The 21,946-nt window shown below is 39.8% G+C and overlaps 1 protein-coding gene across 19 annotated transcripts in view; it reads left to right on the top strand.

Annotated features, from left to right (window-relative positions):
- The window catches only part of LOC307045308 (uncharacterized protein), an 82,364-nt gene that overhangs the window by 18,042 nt on the left and 42,376 nt on the right, over positions 1-21,946 (top strand). For 7 of the 19 annotated variants that reach the window (XR_013809845.1, XR_013809846.1, XR_013809847.1 and 4 more), the window contains 2 exons: positions 9,306-9,379; positions 21,502-21,579. The exons of 4 other annotated variants lie outside the window; for them this stretch is intronic. Coding sequence is in view for 4 of the 15 variants with exons in the window: in XM_079690878.1 (XP_079547004.1) it covers positions 9,306-9,379; positions 21,502-21,540 (113 nt within the window). In the remaining 11 variants the exon portion in view is untranslated. Of the gene's footprint in view, positions 1-6,202; positions 6,320-9,305; positions 9,380-21,501; positions 21,580-21,946 lie in introns of those variants that run through there. 8 more of the 19 variants (XR_013809848.1, XR_013809849.1, XR_013809851.1 and 5 more) reach the window with 2 other exon arrangements.

Genomic DNA, 21,946 nt, shown 5'->3' with positions numbered 1-21,946 from the left:
GCAGACACAGCGCCAAACAGTACTCAGCTTTAAGATGTAGCTCATGTTGAATATTAAATATCAATGTAACACTTGTAAAATGAATCAAATCAGCATTGTTGGATCAGCTAAGCAATGTTTCAGAGAAGACAGATGGTGGAGAAAAAGAGAAAAGGCATCCAGTGACAGAGAAAACAAAAATCAAGAGGAACGGAGACTAGAGACAGAAAGATAGAGAAGGAGATAGACATAAAATAATCTATCTAGGCATCGCCCCTAAATGGCAGCCAGCAGTCAAGTAATTATATTTGAGCAGCCAACTGATTTCTCTTTGTGGTGTGTGTGTGTACTTTCTCCTGCGAGTGTGAATTGGTGCTCGCCAGTGTGTTTCTCATCTCTTCTGTGTGAAGATATGAATATTAATGACCCTATTAGCAGACACAGATGCCAGACACTGCTTTGGTTGGAGTTACATGGGGTTATATTGGAAGCAAGAGATATTTTCTTTGTGTGGGAGCAGGGGAGAACTGATTTGAACTGTTCTTATATCTGCGGGAGTTATCGCCGGGGTCACATTTCTGAGGTGGAACTTATTATACATTCCTGTCAACTTTTGATGATTAAAATTTGAGCGTGTCAATCCAAGTGAGAGCGCTAAATCGAAGATGAAGTTTCTTAAAAAAAAGAACACCATTAGAAAGTGATTTTAGCTTCAGTGCAGACTTACAAGCAGCGAGGAGCTTTTGTATACGTCCCTGCTTTTCTTTTCTCTTCTGAGATGCTGCTGAACTTTGGTGTCAACCCAGAAAGATGTGTTGTTGGGAGCCATGTTGTTCTTTCTTTGCAGCAAGATAGATAGTCTGATAAGTGAGAGAGGTTAACAATGTAACTGTTATATGTAGTCTCCTCATTACACAGAAAAGAGGACATATAATAACTTTTTTAATTATTATATATTACTTTACAATTTGTGTCATTAGATTTTAGTTTTATTAAATTCAATGATTATTTCATTTCTATTTTATTTATTATATTCAGTGTTGTATTTTTTTATGTATATTACATTTGTCTTTTGAAGGATTTCCGACTTTTCGACTTTTCAGTACTAGTTTATGTCCTAATACTATGACAATAAAACATATATTAGGATAAGAGTTATATCAATTAATCAGTTCAAACATTCTTCTTTTTTTAAGGTCTTTGTTTTCATAATTTAAAATATTTTTTCTTTTTTTGAGAAAGACTTTACTCAAAGTTCGGTAACATCTCTCAAGTAACCATAACAAATGTATATTTTGAAAATATGATTCACTAGGCAGAACAATAGTTCTCTATAGTTTTCAATGTGAACAGCTTGACCCCCCACCTGTAGGCTATATAATGTGTGTTTACTGTGCTACATACAGGAGAAGGAAAAGCCTCCTGCAATCATTTCCACCTCCCACAGTCTGTGGGCAAATGGTGCTTCCTCCCTGCAGAGCAGACAGCCCTCCCCTGTGGAGAGATCAAGGTGTGTCTGATAACCTCGTGACTCGCCCTCAAATGTACAACGTGCTTTAATTTGGAAGCTTTATACCGCATCCTCAGAGCTGAGAGGAGCTCCAAACCCTCTGAAGGCCCAGATGGCTTGATCCCCCTCAGAGCAGCCTGGTGGTTAACCTTCACTGATGCTGCACCAGGCGCTTTCTTTTAAACTTTGCCTAATATCTCCCAATTGTATTCAGAATATCAATATCCAGACCGTCCAGCCGTAGCAACTAATGCTTCGGCTGAGCCAGGACACGTGGTGGGAACGCCAACCACAGCCTGCAGAGCCAACAGACAACCTTTAGCTGATCTCTGCTTCCAGTCCTGCAGCTTCACGGCCCCGCGCTCCCACTGGGTCTCAGACTGGACCCCTGCCTCCTTCAGCCTGGACCCCAAGCTGGCTGAGAGGAACAACTTGGAAGGAATGCACTGTGGTTGTTTGAGTTTGGATTCAATGAACAAAATGATTTTGAGAGAGCTAATCTGAATGATGTCCAATGCAACAAATAACTGTAGAATAAGCTAAACTTCCCTTATAGCTCGAGCAAAACCAACAATTAACAAAGGGTCACTCTGAACAGAGCATATTGAATTATAACTTAGAGTTATCAGTCATACAGTAGCACCCAAAACAAGTCGAAATAATATAATAAATAAAATATAAAATGTAGAAAAGTCAATTTTGGAATATGTATAATTGCCACATAGTGTATTCAGCAGACTGCATTGCCATTTCTTTCATTTCTGTATGCCATTGTTTTGCCAAAATTCTGACAAATAATGGACAGATGAATCAGTATCACATGGTTTTTACTGCCTGGTTTAGCACAGACTCTTGCTGTGCTACTTTCTATAATTCACTTATTTTGTTAATATCAATTAAAATTCCATCCAACTTCAAAGAGCCTTCTCTGTGTTCTGCCTTACGGGAATGGAAAAGCATTATTTTCAAAGTATTATTTTTATTTTCGTCTTCTTCTTTATGGGAGAAAAAAAGGTAAGGTCAATGGTTCTATTTTAATTATGAACAATGTTTATGGAAATCGCTTCTTCAGTGACTGGTTGATTATGAAATGTAAAATGAATCTCATTGTTGAAACGGCAATCTGGGAATATCCACAATATAATTCAATTTGGGCAGGTGAGAGACAAAATACCTAAAAGAGCGTATTAAACGTAATAATAATAATGGCATCCAAATGAGGCCCATTGAGCTAAGACCTGCACAAAGGGTCCATTCAATTTAGCATTTCATCTTCAGAAAATAATCACACCGCTCAAAATATTTCTGTTTTTCTTTGCACTTACAGAAAATAGACATTTTGCAAACCATTAAACACAGTATAATAAGTCAATACAAATGTCAGCCAAGGCTCAGGGTGACAGAGCCCTCAAGCTACTTCAATTTTTGGGAAAAATGGGTTTCAGGAGGTGAATACAAAATCAGACATGCCAATACAAAGAGGCAAAGCTATAATAGAGTAAAAGTAAAAAATAAGTCACATATTGTCATACAAACACAAACAAGGGGAGATATGAGAGAAAGCAGAACACACTTTTCAACAGAAGTACAAACAGAGCCTACATTGCAAATAAATCATTTTTTCTTTTTAACGCAAGCCGTCATCGCCACGGAGGAGCACACAGCCTCTGTGAGCGAGCGAGAGAGAGAGAGCTAGAGAGAGCACACTTTTATCTATTTAATATAGCCTAGTTGTAAAAAATAAAGTAAGAAATCATTCCAATGTGTACTGTAGGACAGTAAAAAAAAAAACAGTTTAAAAGGGGAGTGATTAGAAAAATATGCATAAATAAAAAGAAAGAATGCTAACTAGGTAACATAAGATAAGAATAAACAAGTTTAAATGACTTGTTATTGGTTGTGATCATATTCTAAAGATGTTTGGATTATTGAAAAGTATACAGCTCCCTTTCATATGAGTGTTGAGAGCTGTATTCATAAATTCATTTTGTGCTCAAAGTGCATCAGATCGATGCATTTAACTTCAACATTTTAAAAAGTGTTGAAGTTAACACTGAAAACGGGTCCCACAGACCCAAACAGCACACAAAGGTTAAAGGTAAGAATATAATAATGTTACAATGTGCTAAATATATAGACTGCAAAAAAAAAAAGAGGAGTAAAAGTAGCCCCCGACTTGTTTTATTTTTTGAAAGTAGCACTCATCCTAAAAAAGGAGACCCCTGTTATAGAACCAAGAAGTCCTCCAACTCATACGACCAAATGGGCCGATTGTTCAGGCCCTTATTACGACCAAATATGTCGTTTGTTCAAGCGCTTAATACGTCCTATAATTACGTTTGAAAGTTTTCACCCTCTAGTGCTCCCGTTGAATGCTAACGTTACAGATGGTCGTTTATTCACAAAGTACAAGAGTACAATATACACTTCTCGCCAGAAATGGAATCAAAAAGAATTTTAATGGCCAAACTATTCCACAATTTAGGATTTTCCAGAGAGGGTTATTTGTGAATAAACGTCCCTCTGGAGCGTTTGCAATGAACGGGCCGGGAGCATGTTGTTTCTTACACGACCACTAGAGCACGTCTAGTGGTGGTATAAGAAACAACATACACTTTAAAACGTGTCTCTGGGTCGTAATGAGGGCATGAACAATCGGCCTATATGGTCGTTTTTTGTAGGAGGACAGGCTGTATAGAACGATACGTTTGGCAATTTTAAGCTTGGCCTACCATTTTATTGGAGCAATGAGGGACAGGTTGGGCTTGAAAAGGCCCACCTGTTTAAAGTGGGGAATGACAGAAAAAGTTTGAGAACCACTGCTATAAGCCAACAACTGGATTTTACACTACTGAAAACACAATATTGTCAGTGCTTGTCCTATGCTTGAAGGATTTTCTGACGGGAAGATATAAGACAATTGTCAAGTATTTCAAACAATACATCTGTCCATTCTGGATATTTAAATAAAATCCAAACCCAGAAAACAATGTGCTGTCCAGCAGAGAGCAGCATTAATCTTGTTGGCCCAAGATAGAGACACACTATCTATATGTCAAAGAGAAAATGTGTCAATCTGTACAATCACAACTTGGAGGTGGAAACATGGGTGGAGCTTATCAGCGATGAGACGCTAAGGGGAGCCATGACTGACAATATTTCATAATAAGAAAGTACATTTTGTCTAACCAGCAGGAAGGACTGTCACAGTAGCAGAACAAAATACAAATATGAACCTGAAAATGAGCAGATAGGTCCCCTTTAAAGGAGACCTATCATGCTATATTTAAATGATATAGTGTATGACCATACCTATATAAGGTATATTTATACATTTTATTTTTCAAAATACCAAACAGATCATTTTTTAGCCATGCCTCGTTTTGCTCATTTTCGCTCTATTCCAAGCCTGTCTTTGAAAATTCTGAGCAGCAGCTGACCACGCCCCCCTGCAGAAGAGGGGGGCATGAGCCGGCGAGAGTCACGTTACCATATTTGCTGTGATTACGAGTGTGGAATAAACATGTCATCTTAGAGAAGTGGTCGCCAACCAGTCGATCGTGATCGACCGGTCGATCGTGAGTGTGGTGCGGGTAGATCGCGGACCGTTAAAAAAAAAAGTAACAAAAGAAAGAAAAAGAAAATTAAAATAATAATGCTTGAAAAATACGTTTTTAGATGTAAACCTATCATCCACCACCCCGTTAGCAGGTGCCACTTGATTGACATATATTTGAGACACCTCAATAATATAATACATTAACCGTGCTTTACGTGAACCTCATCATGAGTCGTGACACAAGAGAGGACGGCAGGACTGCAATTTCCCGTGTTCAGTGAATGCAACAGAGGCAAGTCACCAGACCAATCAGAGAGTTGCATGGAAATACACGTGTGCTTGTGTCATTCAAGCTCGGCTCTGTGTGTGTGTGGCAATAGCGCATTTAGTGAGGGAGAGAGAGAGGGAGAGGGAGGCCCATTCCCAAACCGCCCCATACACCCTACCCCTACATCCTATCCCTCCGTTTGCGCGTTCACGCGGAGGGTCCGCCATATTGAGGGCTGTTCCAAACCAACGAGTGTGGAGCGGTGTGGAGGGGGAGTGGGCTATCAAGCCCTCATACAGCGAGTCTTCAGCGGTGCTGCCTTGAGACCGGTCTCTACCTGACCGGAGTCACGCTGTGTGTGTCCGTCAGGAAACACGCTGTTTAGAAGTAGTTCCAGCAAACATCCACTGATAAACTGCGATGTCAACAACCTCATGATAACCTATGTTTTAACTTAAGATCATACCTGTGTTTAGTCTAGAAAAAGTTAAATGTGTGCATTTTATTATAAAGTTGTATATATTTACAGACTGTTGCAAAAACTAAGAAGCTAATAAATATCAGGTTTAAAACTAAAAGAGCTTTGAAACACAATGAAAGATGTTTGGAGTTTTATTTGAGTTATTAAATTTACATTTTTTGTCTGAGATGCTGATTTGAAAACCGTTGTTACATACAGTTACGGCATTTCCTGTTTCTGCCGGAGAGAGGGGAGTTTGTCCCAAAGCTTGTCGCTGTATTTACTCCCTCCATCTGACAGGAGGGAGCCTCGTTGAGCTGCGAGTGTGGCTACAGACGGTGTTCACTCCGTCAAGGAGGGGTAGGGTCGAGGGAGTGGTTTGGGATTGGGCCGGAGAGAGGGGGAGAGAGGGGGAGAGAGGGACCGGTGCTAGCGGGGACCGTGATGTTAGCATCTGGTTAGCTAGCTGCACTAACGGACATAAGGAGCTGTCTCCACAACAAGCTGGAGGAGAGTCCTCCTCTGTCAGACTGAGGGGCTCAGGTGAGCTAAAGGACTCTCTGAGTGTTTAGAACGGTTTTGTCACAAATTATTCAAAAGATTATTTCCGCGGCACACCTTCATAGGATCATTATAGTTATACAAACAATAAGAGAATACATGAAAAACAGGTATGAAATCCCCCGGACCCACCTAGACGAGGGTTACAGAGTTACAGTTTGTAACTTAGAGTTTGACCCAGCAATAAGTCTCTGAAAGGCGGGGGAAAGTTGTGTGGATAGAGGCAGAGCGCAGCGGCAGGCAGGCAGAGAGGAGCAGGCTGCGATACCCCCCCCCCCCCCCCCCCACCCAGAGGACAGGCTGCGTCACCTCACTTTGTAACTCAGGAAAGGAGTTGGCTGAAGGCTATATTATTTGCCACTAGTTTAAATCAAATCTTAAACTCATTTCTCCGCCGAACAGTTGCACCATGGATAATGTAGATGCCAGATTTGACAAGAAACGAGATGTATGGAATTTCAAAAGGTATTATTTGATAATGTTAAAGTAATCATGTTTAATGGGTGGAGGGCTCTTTATAAAGTGAACCAACATTTGTCAAAAAAAAGTACACATTTGAACACTCACCGCATACCTATATTTACTTGAGCTAAAGAATACCCTGTTATTTCACATTTACTCAAAATTATTTAACAGAGAACCATGCCCTATACTTCTCTGCTGGGCTCTATTCTCCCCTGTCAGTGGTGTAGATATATATCTCATGCTGGCTCCTAAATCCTAATACTGACCTGATAAGGATTTACAGTGGAAGCAATGATTAAGTGGGCTGACCTTCAACTTGAGGACCTGGGTTCAAGCCACAGTGACAGCAGGCATATGTCCTTTTTGAAGTATCCTTGAGCCATACAGTGAATCCTCTGCAGCTCCAGGCATGCTGTTTGTATCCCACGCTGTACTCTGATCTCCCTGTGGAGGGAAAAGCAACAAAAACAAACAACCTTTTGGATAAGTAGACTACTAGAAACCAATGTGCCAGTCAAAAATATCTGGTGTGAAGACAATTATATGAATCATCTTTAGTGGACAACAGCTGTGCAACAGTTACAGCAAATGAGAGTAAGCATTGTTATACTTTTCAAAAACTACACTTGACCTGCCTGTGAGCACGGCAATTACTGTTAATGATTTTTTTCTGTGAAGCTGTTTAATGGCCGAAAAACACTGCATTGAGTAATAAGGCCATTTGAAACAATGACGAGATACAACATCAATTGGTACGATGAAAGAAGGTGTACATTTACTGGTTTAGCAGCTTGGGGATCATAATCATATGGGCTAAATGCAGGACTAATGGTGTCGCTGCATTAATGATCCTTTTTGAGAATGGTTATCATTGAGAAAAAGCACCCTCCCTCCCTCTCACCCGCACTATTAGTGTCTTTGTTGATGCTACAGGTAAAACCAGCACACTTGGTAAATTAGGTCTTAGTAGGTTTTCTTTCATCATATATTAGAGCTAATTACTGGCAACAAATTAGCTTAATTAAAGTATTTGGACAACAAGACAGATAAATAACAGGCTGCTTGGGGATGCGAGGGTAGAGTTGATATTAACAAACTCAGTTTTACAAAAAATGTGTGAGTACATGCCAAAAGGAGCCGACAAACATAATGATAAATGCAAAGGCTCTGAAATTAGATAGAAATATTTGTGTCTCAGGCTTCTGAAGATGCTGTAGTGCATACAGTTCACTGAGTCTGACTCTGAACCATAAAATAAAGGTTTAATCATCCAATGTTAAATATAGCATAAATGAAACCACAGCTTGTAAACAATTGCAAGAAAACCAATAGTTTGTTTATTTGAGGTCAGAGAGCAGATGGATTCAAAACAACTGTAAGATTGTTCTAAATGTAATTTAAGATTGAGGTATGAACACTCACAGTATAGTTTCTTTAAACTTCTCCATATAACTTTAGAAGTGCTCCAAGTAAGTTTGCTGTGAAGCCTTACAAAGCTGGCTATTGACGCTCTAAAAATGTTAATTACAATACCTTTTACTATTTATTTTCATACTCACAGCAAAAACTGTATTGTAAAGCTTTGAAAACCCAACTTTGATAATATGGTATACTGTACTATAAACAGCTTCTTATCTGACCACCAGCTGGTTTAAAGAAATATATACACTAAGAAATATTTATTTTACTCAAAACTGGTAAATAATGAGACACTTATAACTATATGAAAGGGTTTTAACACTGAAAAAACTAAGATCATTGATTTAGAGTGACCTGCCGAAAAGAGCAAACGACCCCTCAACTGCCCCTCAACTTTTATTTTGATCCAATATATAGCTGTGCTGTTGATTAGAATTAACATCTAGTCCATGTTCTTTGATATATTTTCAAATATCTGCAAGCCTGAAATAAGGATACGGATGATAGAACAAACTTTGTGACTTTGTTTGTCCTTTAGAATTGTAGCTAGCTGAGGCTTAATTTGATTGTGATTGAGTCCAACAGGAAAGCAGAAGCACAGTTGGTGTTTTTACAGAGAAGCTGTAATTACCTGTGGGCTTCTTTCTTACTTGATTAAGGAGAACAAAAACATACTTCTGGACAGCTGAGACTGAAACACACACCAGCAAGATGCAAAGCTGGAACACACCCCCACAGAAATTTGAATATGTGCACATTCAGGCACGCACACACACACACACACACACACACACACACACACACACACACACACACACACACACACACACACACACACACACACACACACACACACACACACACACACACACACACACACACACACACACACACACACACACACACACACACACACACACACACACCAAAGAAGCATAGACATCCATAAACACAAAAGTGTGCACACACAAACCCATGCACACACCAATACAAAATGCCCAAAGGCCCACAGTTTAATTGAACTTTCCCACCAATCTACCGACTGTTTTTACCTTCTCTCTTTTCTCCTCTCTTTGTTAATCAGTGGAGAGTTGGAGGTGGCAAAAAGAGAGACGGAGAAAAAGCAAAAAGGAGTCAGAGAAAGAAAATACGACAGAGGTGAGGTGTAGATCCAGAGAGAAAAAGACGGGAGGATGGAGGAGTAGAGATGTTAGATGTGTAATGTAATTCTGTGGAGAAACAGTTTGACCGAGGGGGAAATCAGCTCTTACAAAGGAAATTTTATCAAAGCGTAAATTCGAAAAGTGGAAAAAAGTATACTGCACAGTTATCGAGAAAACACCTACAGCTGTGGAGGAATTTAGAAAGGGATTAGCAGTTACTGAAGTGGTGGTCATCAGTTATTAAAAGTCTTTAATTGTAAAGTGTTTGAGAGTGTGTCCAGTTTGGGTGTTGCTTTTTCTTCACAAATTAGTATTTTTAATTATATTGTTTGCTTATGGCCGATACTGGGAGAAGCAACAGATTGGTAAAATTGCTAGATTTGAAATGTCAAAGTGATCCTTAATTGGCCCTCCTTCCCATTGACTGGTATATAACAAGTCTGTATAATGAAATACATTTCAACACATAGTTTCACATACATATATACATTTACCTTGGTGGCTGAATCAAAGCTAGATATTGCTGTGGCTATTATTAGCTGAATGTTTAGAGGCTTGAACCCGGAACTGAGTAAATCTATTTATGACAAGGTTATTTCTTTATATCACTTGCTTCCAAAACAAATACACATAATAGCTAAACTAACATCCTAAGGGCAAACAGAGGCAATGCTCAAAGAAACACTCCTTTTGTCCACAAATGCTGCTAATATTGCCATAGTTGATTTCAGCTTGTGGAGTGATTTCTGTCTTGATGATGGCGTTGCACATAAGGCCAAAGTAATCCTGAGCGTGGCATGAATTCATTTTAGATTTCATGGCAATACAGTAAGTACAGTTGTAGACACTTTTCAGTTGGAACCACATTTAGCAACCGGTTCGATTCTAGCCAAGTGAGAGGATCACCAAAATAATAGGATATGTCCTCAGGGGATTATAAATGTCTTCACATCTATTCAATAGTTGTCGAGGTATTTCTGTCTCGACCAAAATGGTGGATCGACAATTGCACAGTGAGCCAGCATTCACAATTCGATAACCCTAAAATTGAAGCATCTAAATGGATTTCAACCATCATGAATTTCATTATTTACATCTGTGCGTTTCGGACTGTGACATGCCAACATATATTCTCTGTAAATGGACTGCGTAGTCTTTCAATTGAGCCATAAGTATCTGTGTTCTGCATAGCTACAAGTTGAGTGTAGCTTATGTAGGGTTAGCGCCTGTCTATACTGTCGCTGTGGCTGCTTATGGCAAAAAAGAAAATAGTAAACTAAACCACTGTAGTGGCAGAAATGTCACTGACTTTACAGTAGCCAGTGCTCCTTTAGAATGCTTTCAGTGACAGATGTAGGGAGTGACTGAAAGGTCATTGGAAAAATCTCATAATTTGGATTTGTGAGTATCCTTTATCACTGAGCATTGCAATGTAAACCACTTTGGAAATGTTGTTTATTTTTCTGACAGTGATACAGAGTGAGGCATCTTTGAATTTGTTCGAGTGAGAGAGAAGAAATGAGGCAACCATATATCTCGCTGACAGCTGAAGCTTTCTGTCTCCTTTTTCTCTCTTTCTCCTCTGTAATTGCAAACACATTTATTCCAGCTTTGTAGCTGGCTTATTCACAGCTGCGTCTAGATAGCAGGAGGCAGTTTCAGACACTTATTCTTTATTCCCCAAATTGAGAAACATACTTATCAATGCAAATGAAGTGAGCGCTGTGAGAGAAGGAGAAGAGTGGAGACGGATTCAAAAAACAGAAGGGTAGAGAAAATCCACAATGAAACCAATCAGTGCTCACACTGCTGGGAGAGAGACAGGAGAAGAAAAATCATAGAAAGTGACACTTTTTTATCACTTCATTTAGCTAATTTGGGTTGTGTATCAGAGCATTCAGCAAAGTGTGACAGAGAGAGTGTGTGAAGGTAATCCTCTCCTCTGCTCAAAGACTGACTTCTTTGTGCGGGCATCCAGATTGGCTGAGTGCTGACCAGGCTAAAAGCTTTTGAAGTAGAGGTGAAGAGCAATTAGAGTTACTGTCACACACACACACACACACACACACACACACACACACACACACACACACACACACACACACACACACACACACACACACACACACACACACACACACACACACACACACACACACACACACACACACACACACACACACACCCTGAATATTCTCAATACCACAACCTGGAACCTCTCACTCTCTCCCAACCCTGTCTACTTCTTTTGCACTGAGCCAGTTGCTCAAACAGACAAGCCTGTTTACAGTTGTCGGCGAAATGCCGCTCCTCTGTCTTCATATTCAGTCAGAGCATGAGACTGAAGTTCCCACTGTGGGTCAAAATAATGCGCTGTGATGTGCAGTCGACACGTTGGATGCGATCCGAATGATCTAACGCAGCCCCTCGTCTTCCACAATGTTAAGCTGTAGCCACCCATTTAGCTATCGCTGTTGATGTCCAGGCATCTCCCCGGCAAACTTTCAAGCGTGGTCTGCCGCAAGCGAGCGGCAGGAGCGGGGCTGTCAGCATCAGCTATGTGCTTGGCTTGCTGTTTAAAAGGACAAATACACATGCGTTAATCGCACGTTAAAATAATTAGTGGCGTTACATTTATTTTTGCGTTAACGCGTTATTAACGCGTTAACTTGACAGCCCTAGAATATATCAATTAGAAAAGCAGCGGCAAAAAGAAAAGTAGATTTAAAAGTAGTAAGATTTGCAGCAGACCTGCAGGTTTCTGGGAGTTTGTTCCAGATATTTGGAGCATAATAACTGAACGCTGTTTTACCATGTTTAGTTCTGACTCTGGGGACAGAAAGCTGACCAGTCCCTGAAGACCTGAGATTTCTGGATGCTTCATAATTTAGCAGGAGGTCAGAAATGTATTTTGGGCCTAAACCATTCAATGCTTTATAAACCTGCAGCAGTATTTTAAAATCTATTCTTTGACACACAGGAAGCCAGTGTAAAGACTTTAGAACAGGAGTGATGTGATCCACTTTCTTAGTGTTAGTGAGGACTCGAGCAGCAGCGTTCTGAATTAGCTGCAGCTTTCTAATGGATTTTTTTAGTGAGACCTGTGAAGACACCATTGCAGTAGTCGAGTCTACTGAAGATAAAAGCATGGACAAGTTTTTCCAAATCCTGCTGTGACATTAGTCTTTTAATCCTAGATATGTTCTTTAGGTGATAGCAAGCTGATTTAGTAACTGTTTTAATGTGACTGTTGAAACTCAGGTCAGAGTCCATGACTACACCTAGATTTCTGGCTCTATCTGTTGTTTTGAACATTGCAGACTGAAGCTCAGTGCTAACTTTCATACGTTCTGCCTTGGCTCCAAAAACCATTACCTCAGTTTTATCTTTGTTTAATTGGAGAAGGTTTGTACACATCCAATCGTAGTGGTCATGTTAAAGGTCCCATGTCATGGCCATTTCGACTGATCATAATTACATTGTTGAGGTATACTAAAATAGATTTATATTGTGCAATTTTCCAAACTCACATTGGTTTCTCATCTCTGTAAACTAGTATGTGTATTCACCGTTATTCACTCTCTGTCCTAAACGGCTTGTTGGAGCTCCCTGTGAGCCCAGTGTGCTCTGATTGGTCGGGAAGTTGCGAGGCGGGACAGCGCGAAACTCATCCCGAGCACACACAAACACTCACAGCCGAAGTAAAAACAATAAGTGTGGCTTGATATTGAGTAAGAAAAAGGTTTATAAACGCTATGAGAATGGGTCTGCGGAGAGCGATCCCAACTCGTCTATTACAAACCAGGGGACTCTCTGTTAGTTGAAAATATACTCTAAAGGTCCCCACCCCTCCTGGTGTGTGAGGAGCTCCGCGGATTGGTCCATTTTGGTTCCGGGAACCGCATGAAGTCATGCGGTTCCTGGAAGAAACAAATGGAAAAAGAGAAATCTCCAATGAGGCGTTTTGGGGCAGCATAGACAGGTATTTTCTGTGTTAGAGTTTTACTCGCTACAGGGTGTACTTTGAGGGATTTTGACTCTGCAGACCGTTTACATGCATAAAAACCTTCATAACACACAAGGGGACGGGTAATAACCAGAAAACCATGACATAGGCCCTTTAAGACACAAAAAGTAATGACCAACACCAGTGGCGGCGCCAGGGTATGGCTGGGGTAGGCTACAGCCATACCAAGAAATGGCTTAGCCCCACCATGAAAAATGATGCTAAAGTAAGCAAAATAAAGTCCGCCAACTCGCGCGGAGTAAATTGCACAGACGTCAGTTAGTAAGATTGATTTCAGCAGCCACTTGTCTGGAAATACCGAAGACCAGAAACGGTTTTGAAAGCTTTTGTCACGTAGTGATCGTCTTCTCAATAAAACATCTTTGATAATATCTACTGGCCAATCAGAATCACGATAACGGCGTGGTGTTGTTGCAGGAAGTCCCAACGGAGAATACATTTGCGGTAGTACATCTCTATATACATCGATACAACATTACGTGTTGATAGAAATCAACACGTAATGAAATAAGACCCCAAGGTTTGATGTGTGGGCTGTCTTTCATTTTGACACACAGAACAATGGGGGCTATCCACCCTTATCCACTATGTAAAGTAATTCACACAGCCTCTTCCCTCTTCTCTCAGTGAGGAGCAGCAGGTTCAGCTTTCAGAACAAAGTAACAAAAAACTAAAATGGCATTCATTTTTTTAAATATGTCATGTAGTAATAGATTTATTTATTTTTCTTCTTCTCAAGAGAGTACCAGAATGTGTATTTTATGTTAGTATTTCAAAAAATCTCCTGGGGGTGAATCCCCCCAGACCCACCTGCATGGGTTGGGTTTTCAGCATGTCAACTCTTTCACCTGTGGGGAAATTGCAGGATTGGCTCCAGGTCGCCCTTTTTATTTACTACAAGCCAAATGTGCCTTTTTATTTCATACAGTTCAATTTGGATACAGGGAAATAATCTAAACCTCACTCGTGGCGTTTCAGTGTCAAGGGGGGCGATATAGCGTGTATGTAATTACATTGCAAATACTGACTTGAGCCCCACCACTGTATGGGTTAGCCCTACCATAGATTACCCAACAAAAATACTCTGGCGCCGCCACTGACCAACACACATTTACACCACAATAGTGTCTTGGATTCACACATACTACTCTCTCTCTCCTTGCCTCTCTCTGCCGTCACTGCAGTAGCCTATGTAGCCTTGTTATCAATACGGGTATAGTCTTCTAAAGACTCAAAGCTTTTCACTAAATGTTAACATCCACCCATTGACATAGCATTTATATAATCTAAATAGTCAAAGTAGCAATTTTCGTGTTGTGAAAGGACACAGATATGCAGATTGGAAGAGCCTGGGATCGAACTGTCGACCTTCGGACACACACACACACACACACACAAATATAATCAACCCTGTAAATGCAGTATCATAGTTGACCTCAAAATAGCCGGTTTTTCTTGGGGCCTTGACGCAAAACACTAGCTATGTTGACGTAACATTACATTATCTCAAACAACAGTACAGGTAGTTAACGAGGGGTCTTACGCTGTTACAGTAGCTATTGCAGTCTGGTAATTTGCCATTACCGCATCGTGAAACATGAGAGGAGAACTGGTTATGCTCCCAAGACCACCTTATCTTTATAAATAAGTAAGAGTTCAGGAGCTTTACTATGACAATAGGCAGGTATTAAAATAACATCAATGTAACATAATGTCTAGGATCAGTGCTCACGTCCAAGCCTCAAAAATGTTCAACTTTCAGAAGGGCTATTGTAGCAAGCTAAGACAGCTAGCCTAACATATAAATATAGCTGAATGATTTAGAAAAAGGAAAAATGTTTAACGATTGATAACTAACGCTATGTGCTGTTTGTGGATGAAACTTAAAGTCGTTTTTGAGATAAGGGGAGTATATTATCCTGAAAGGCTGGCTTGGTTGTTAAAAGTGGGTAGAGAATTTCTCTAAAGGAATCAATAATTAATCAATATTACATTATGTTTTTGCTACTCCTTGTTACTCTATTCCACATAACGCCCGCTTTTTATGTCGCTTCCAAAGGTCTTGGCGAGAAACACTTCTATAAAGATGATTCCAATATTGATCCAGGGTATTGCCTTAATTAAACCCATACACAAAAGCAGGTCCAAACTGAGGCGTGACGTTAATGCACATGCACACAAATGTATACAATTTATAAATACGATAGACTATTCGTTTTATATTTGCTGGGAACAGCTCTTTACACTCAGCTACACACTTAGGTTGACACCACAGTCAATTCAAGACTAATAAATATTGATTTCATAAATATTGATCTATTTAATACCAAAAGCTTGATTGAAATCTAAAAAGTGGGTCTGAGGTGTGTGTATGTTTGACCCAATACATCATTGCTTAAACAGTAAGCGTTCACTGCCTGATTGAATATAACGGCAATAACACTTAAATATAATAATATTTATGGGAAAGTCTTACAGTTGTACATGCTGTTGTTAAAGTGATTTTTGAGTGCACCAAAGAAAACACACATTTTAGTTTAAAAAAAAAAAATGTAATCCATATTTATTTATACTTTCAATATGATTTCAACAAGCTTTCTTTCTTAGAATGTTTCACCACGAGACAAAGTAACAAGCAATAAGAGCGTTAGTTGTAAAACAATGACATGATTCTTCAGACAGTTGAACGAAAACTTAACGACTGACGACTCCAGTGCTACGAGTTTTTTTTGTATTTTCACAATTAACTATTTTATTTACTCATAAGAAATTTTAAAAGAGTACTGGGGGAGTTAAACTGTTGGAATGAACACAAGTTTGGGTATTCAGGTCAACCTTGCCCATTGAAATGCCGACATCTAATGTGTTGGTACATAACATTAATAATCCTGAGAAAATATGTTGAGGATTATTGTCAAGATTGAACAGGGAAGATTCCAATGAACTAGAAAAAGAAGATCATAGTCTCCATTTTTCAAAGCGACTTTGAGAATCTAGAAAAGCGCTATATAAATTAAATGTGTTATATTGTTTGTTTGTTTTGTCTCACAGAATATATTATAACCACTTTTGGTGGAAATGAGTGGTTTCACACAAGTACTTTTCAACTTGAAAAATCAGTTTTTCTGATGATGGATGTCGTCTGGCATTGTAGTCTCATTACATGCCTGTAGACAAAATGCTGACAGTGGAGCAATATCCTGAACATCACCATACATCCTCTTTAGAGTGGATGCAAAAGTGACTGGTGGCCCATGATAAATGAGTTTGAGGCTTTACAGCAACAATAAATAGTGAGTTTGTAATTCAAATGATGACTGGAAGCCCCAAACTTGTTTAATCTGATTTTAATCCGATTTATCAAGTGTAATCAAATTTGTCAAAGCACAGGAACAAAAATATGAAATAACTTTTTTTTTTATGCATCTCCTGTTGTTTTGAAGTCATGCTGACCTCCTACACTGAAGCCAAAGACACAATTGTAATAAGTATATTAAACTGATGGATTATATATATTGATGATGATAGTGAGCAGGTTTCTTTTACCTAAAACTGGATCAATTTACACGTGATCACTCAAACATGAAATCAGTTACAAGGCACCATCATGTATAAAGTCACCTGCTGGGATTTGGAAGTGGAAAAAACGATTAAAAAAGCAACAAGAAAAATGTCTGAACAAAGACAACAAAACAACAGTGAGGGGGAGGGGGTACCCCAAAAACAAACTAAAATCAATTTGTCCGGCTACATCAGTGCTTCACACACACACACACACACACACACACACACACACACACACACACACACACACACACACACACACACACACACACACACACACACACACACACACACACACACACACACACACACACACACACACAAAACCGTGTGTCACTTCCCTTTCAGACACACACCTTTATTCCCTCTACAGTAGGGGACATTTATTCTGATTATGGTGGGCCCTGGAGATCGAAGATTGTAGTAATCAGAAAACTGGCCGGGCATCTATCACTGCAGCAACCAATCAAACAGCCCACTCCACCAGCAGCGAATGGGGAAAAATTACACACAGAAATCATTCCCACTGGTCTGTGTGTGTGTGTGTGTGTTTGTGTGTGTTTGTGCACTCTTATCCTTTCGAGGACAGATTTTAGAGGCATGAAAGTTTTCTAAAGTGCAATTTTATTGGTCTTCACTTTAACACACATGACTAATATGTGGGCGTTGGGTTAGATTACTGCTGGGGTAAAGTAGTTTAAGTACTTTAGGGTTCAAGGGGTTAGTGTATTTATCACCGGTTGGTCCTCACAAGAATGATTTGCGGTGTGTGCGTGTGCTGCCTGTCTGGGGAGCATGAGGCTATTTGTTTTAGGTGATGATAAAGGCGGCAGTGTATTTGAAGAGACAGAGAGTAGGGAATTATGAGAAAGCATGTGAGGCGGGCTTAGTACCAGCATTGTCGGGACACTAAAGATCAGCAAAACACGCACACATACAGTACACTTCTACAAACACACACACACACTCTTGCACTATCAGACACAAACCGACACAATATGGAATACATTTTCCCTCTCTCTGCTTCTCATTCACTAACGCTCACATGCATCACACACTGGAAACATTCAATTACCGTGTGTTCAAATTATCATAGACATGCACATACACATATGAGCTGGATTGTCATGAAGGCTCAGTTATGCCTTGTTGGCAGATGAATATGATGGCAAGCGTAAGATGGGGACAGAAAAATGCGTGGCATAAATGAAGATGAATGAAAGGGAAGAAATTAGATGTTGAACTGCAGGCCCTAGGAACATCAAGGGGGAAAAACAATGTGTGCCAAAAATCTGTGGCGCTTTTCTACATGATTATTGTTGGTGTCTGCCTGGAGCCAACATATTTGGATATCGATCATTTTCCTATGTCTTTGGTTGTTTAAAAAAAAGTTTTTGTTATAAATGGCATGAATTTTCAGTTTCAGTTCCTTTGCCAACCAAATGTCCATGTTGGAAGCCATTAAAAAAGTGGCTGCCAATCATTCAACAGCCGCAACGAGATTCAGTCCGCCTTAAAGCTGTACTAACATACTTTTTTATATATATAAATATATATACTTAATCTTTTCACTATTAACAAACATCAGAATGTACGATGTAAAAATAGTCACTTGTAGGGTCAAAGACACATAATTACCAGCTGCTTTGGTTTTATGGGCGTATATCGACTGATTTGGCCCCAGTAACAAATTCAGATTAACCCACTGTATGCTACATGCTAGGGTTTGGCCATGTGGTCAAATGTTCCTAACTTGTAAAAACTTACCAAAACTGATGTCAGAAAAAACAAAGATGTCAGATTCATAACCCCAATTTTATTAGAGACTGATATTCTGTCTCATGATACTTGATTTATTATTTAAGCTCATAAAAAAACATTATAGTTTGCAAAGTACGTTTTCATAATGTCATCACAATTCATTGTAACTTTCTTGGAAAAAGGTAAAATACTGTATTTTATGTTGAAGGATTTATTCAGGTTCAAGGTGTCAAGAGACAAAGAGAGAAAAATGCTTGAATACTTATATCAACAATATTGTTCGACAACCACAAAATAAATAGAGGCAAAGCATTATACATTTGTCTCAAGGCCCTTTTTTAGGTATGTTTCTCAAGGACAACAGCTACACCTACTCCACAGCAGACAAAAAACACTTTTAAAATCGTTACCTAAAAGTGTGTCTCAGTTGCAGAATTAGCAAACAGCTATACTAGAACACTTCCTCTTATAGTGGCAGCAATCCAGCATGAAGACAGAAGCAATGAGTGTGTAATAGCTACATCTGTGCATGATTTTACCATGACACATTACACTCGTCGCTACATACTATGAGACAGTGAACTGGAATAAGCTCACATATGGAGAGGCTGTGAGATGCATCATGTCTTGTAGAAGGTGCCTTCTGCACAATGACAGCTGTATGCAGGTTGTAAACACAGAAACACACACACACATTAACAAGAAGGTAGATGCTATCAGCTAAATCAACAGAAGGTCACATTTTCTGTACAGAGAGGAATGCAGAAGGGTGTGTGTGTGTGTGTGTGTGTGTGTGTGTGTGTGTGTGTGTGTGGGTGTGGGTGTGGGTGGGTGTGGGTGGGTGTGGGTGGGTGTGTGTGTGTCAGAATCAGTTTTGAGGGTATATGAGGGCATCTGTGTGACAAGTGCATATAAAGTGTAACGTGTGTGTGTGTGTGTGTGTGTGTGTGTGTGTGTGTGTGTGTGTGTGTGTGTGTGTGTGTGTGTGTGTGTGTGTGTGTATGTAGATGTCCCTCAATTATTTGTATTGTGCATTTGTGTTTGTGTCTGTGTTTGTGTCTGTGTCTGTGTGTGTAATGTTTCCCTCCATCTGTTCTCCCTTCCTGCTTCAGATCCCAGTTACGTTGTCCTACTGTGATCCTGCTGTTGTTAGCAGCGCATCTAAGGAGAACGACTCCCTGTGTGTGTGTGTGTGTGTGTGTGTGTGTGTGTGTGTGTGTGTGTGTGTGTGTGTGTGTGTGTGTGTGTGTGTGTGTGTGTGTGTGTGTGTGTGTGTGTGTGTGTGTGTGTGTGTGTGTGTGTGTGTGTGTGTGTGTGTGTGTGTGTGTGTGTGTGTGAGAGCACTTTCAAAATGGTCCAATGTGATATTACTACATGGACCTTCTCCACACACACAAACACGCACCTTATCCCTTCCTGGCTCCCCAGGTTTGGAGAGCCTCATTAAGCTGCCCCCCCCTTGCAACAAAGACCTTCACTATAAAAACACACACACACACACACACACACACACACACACACACGCACGCACGCACGCACACACACACACACACACACACACACACACACACACACACACACACACACACACACACACACACACACACACACACACACACACACACACACACACACACACACACACACACACACACACACACACACACACACACACACACACACACACACACACACACACAAACAAACATACACACCTCAGCACGTGTTCCTAACATCTGGTCCCAGCTTGCAACGTCAATAATTTCCTGTCACATGTGTTTGTCTGTGTGTCTTAAATCACAATCCGAGGCCATCATCACAGCTGGATACTTCCTCTGTGCTCTGTTTTCTGCTTCCTGGTATGGACAGTTACAGGAAAACAGTCGTTTGCAGGCGTTATCATCAAAAAAGAGATTACTTTTCCTCTGTTACCTGAAATGAAAATGGCCTTTTGAACGAAAGACACCGTAAAGACATGAAGGTCACCGGGAGGGTAATCTGTCAGTCAGTCAGATGTGAAAACAAGCAGTAAATGGTTTTTCTATCATTGTTTTCCTTTGTTTAAGCTTGGACTTTAGATTGCTACACACTTCTGAATTGGTTGAGTGACATCCGGTTAAGGAATAAGAGCCACCAGCTGTTTAACTCCTACTCCTAATGTGCATAACGGTGTTGTATGGAAACGTGGGTTATTTAGCATTACCTTTTATGGATTTGCTGGTAAATATGTTCTATGTTGGATGGACGGAAACTTGACGATAGTTAAAGACTATCGAATGCATTAAAAAAAAAGGGGGGAAGAAATAACTTTTTTTAAAGTTTTTTTTAAAGCCCTAAAGACTATGACCATACATTGGCGTTATAACAACTTGAAGATTGTGCTGCATGTAACTTTGCAATGTTAATTTATACGGCTTACTCTCTGTTTTTCCCATGGTCTCTCCTGCTTGTTGTCTTTCCTCTGCCAATCTTTTAGTACTGTTCATAAAATTGGCCCAGATTGCTCCATGTATTTTTACCGGCTAGAGAGAGCGGGTGTATTGGCATTTGTGTATATTAGCTACCAGGCTACAGTATAAATCTGTATTGATTATATGGCAGCCCTTATGGGACGAGGCAGATGAGAGCCAATCCTGGAGCATATTGACTCGTGTGGAATTGCTTCTGTAATATTGTTTGGGAAGACAGACGACTATGAGGGAAAAGAAAGAAAGAAAAAAAAGTACAGCCTAGGTGTGATTTTTCTGTTTCTTTTATTGTTACAGATTTCTGGAAAAAAAGTGCTCAGAGGGCTGTTGAGATGAGAAATAACAGGAAAACAGAAAAATAAGAGAACAGAAAAGGTAAATAAATGGACCAGGGTATGTAAATTGTACTAGAAACAAAGTGAAATACCAGTGAAAAGAGAGAAAGAAGCTACAGATATGAGGATATGGGCTAGTAATGACATCCAAAAATATGTAATTATTTTGATTAGGAGTCTTGCATCACTCCACAAAAACAAGATTTTTGAAATAATTGAATTTGGACCTACTGTTTTATGCCAATGTGTTTTTTAATTTTTTTATTTGTCTGTCATTTCAACCCTGTCTCCTAAAATTTTTTTTCCCACAGAACCAAACTGCATTCTCAATTACGTTTAGCAAGAAACGTATTTTCTCCCACGTTACGTTCGTGATGAACGTATCTCAAATACGTTTATTTTCTACA

Source organism: Notothenia rossii (assembly GCF_949606895.1).
Source record: "Notothenia rossii genome assembly, chromosome: 6".
Classification (NCBI taxonomy): Eukaryota; Metazoa; Chordata; class Actinopteri; order Perciformes; family Nototheniidae; genus Notothenia; species Notothenia rossii.
This window is presented reverse-complemented; position numbering and strand designations above follow the sequence as displayed.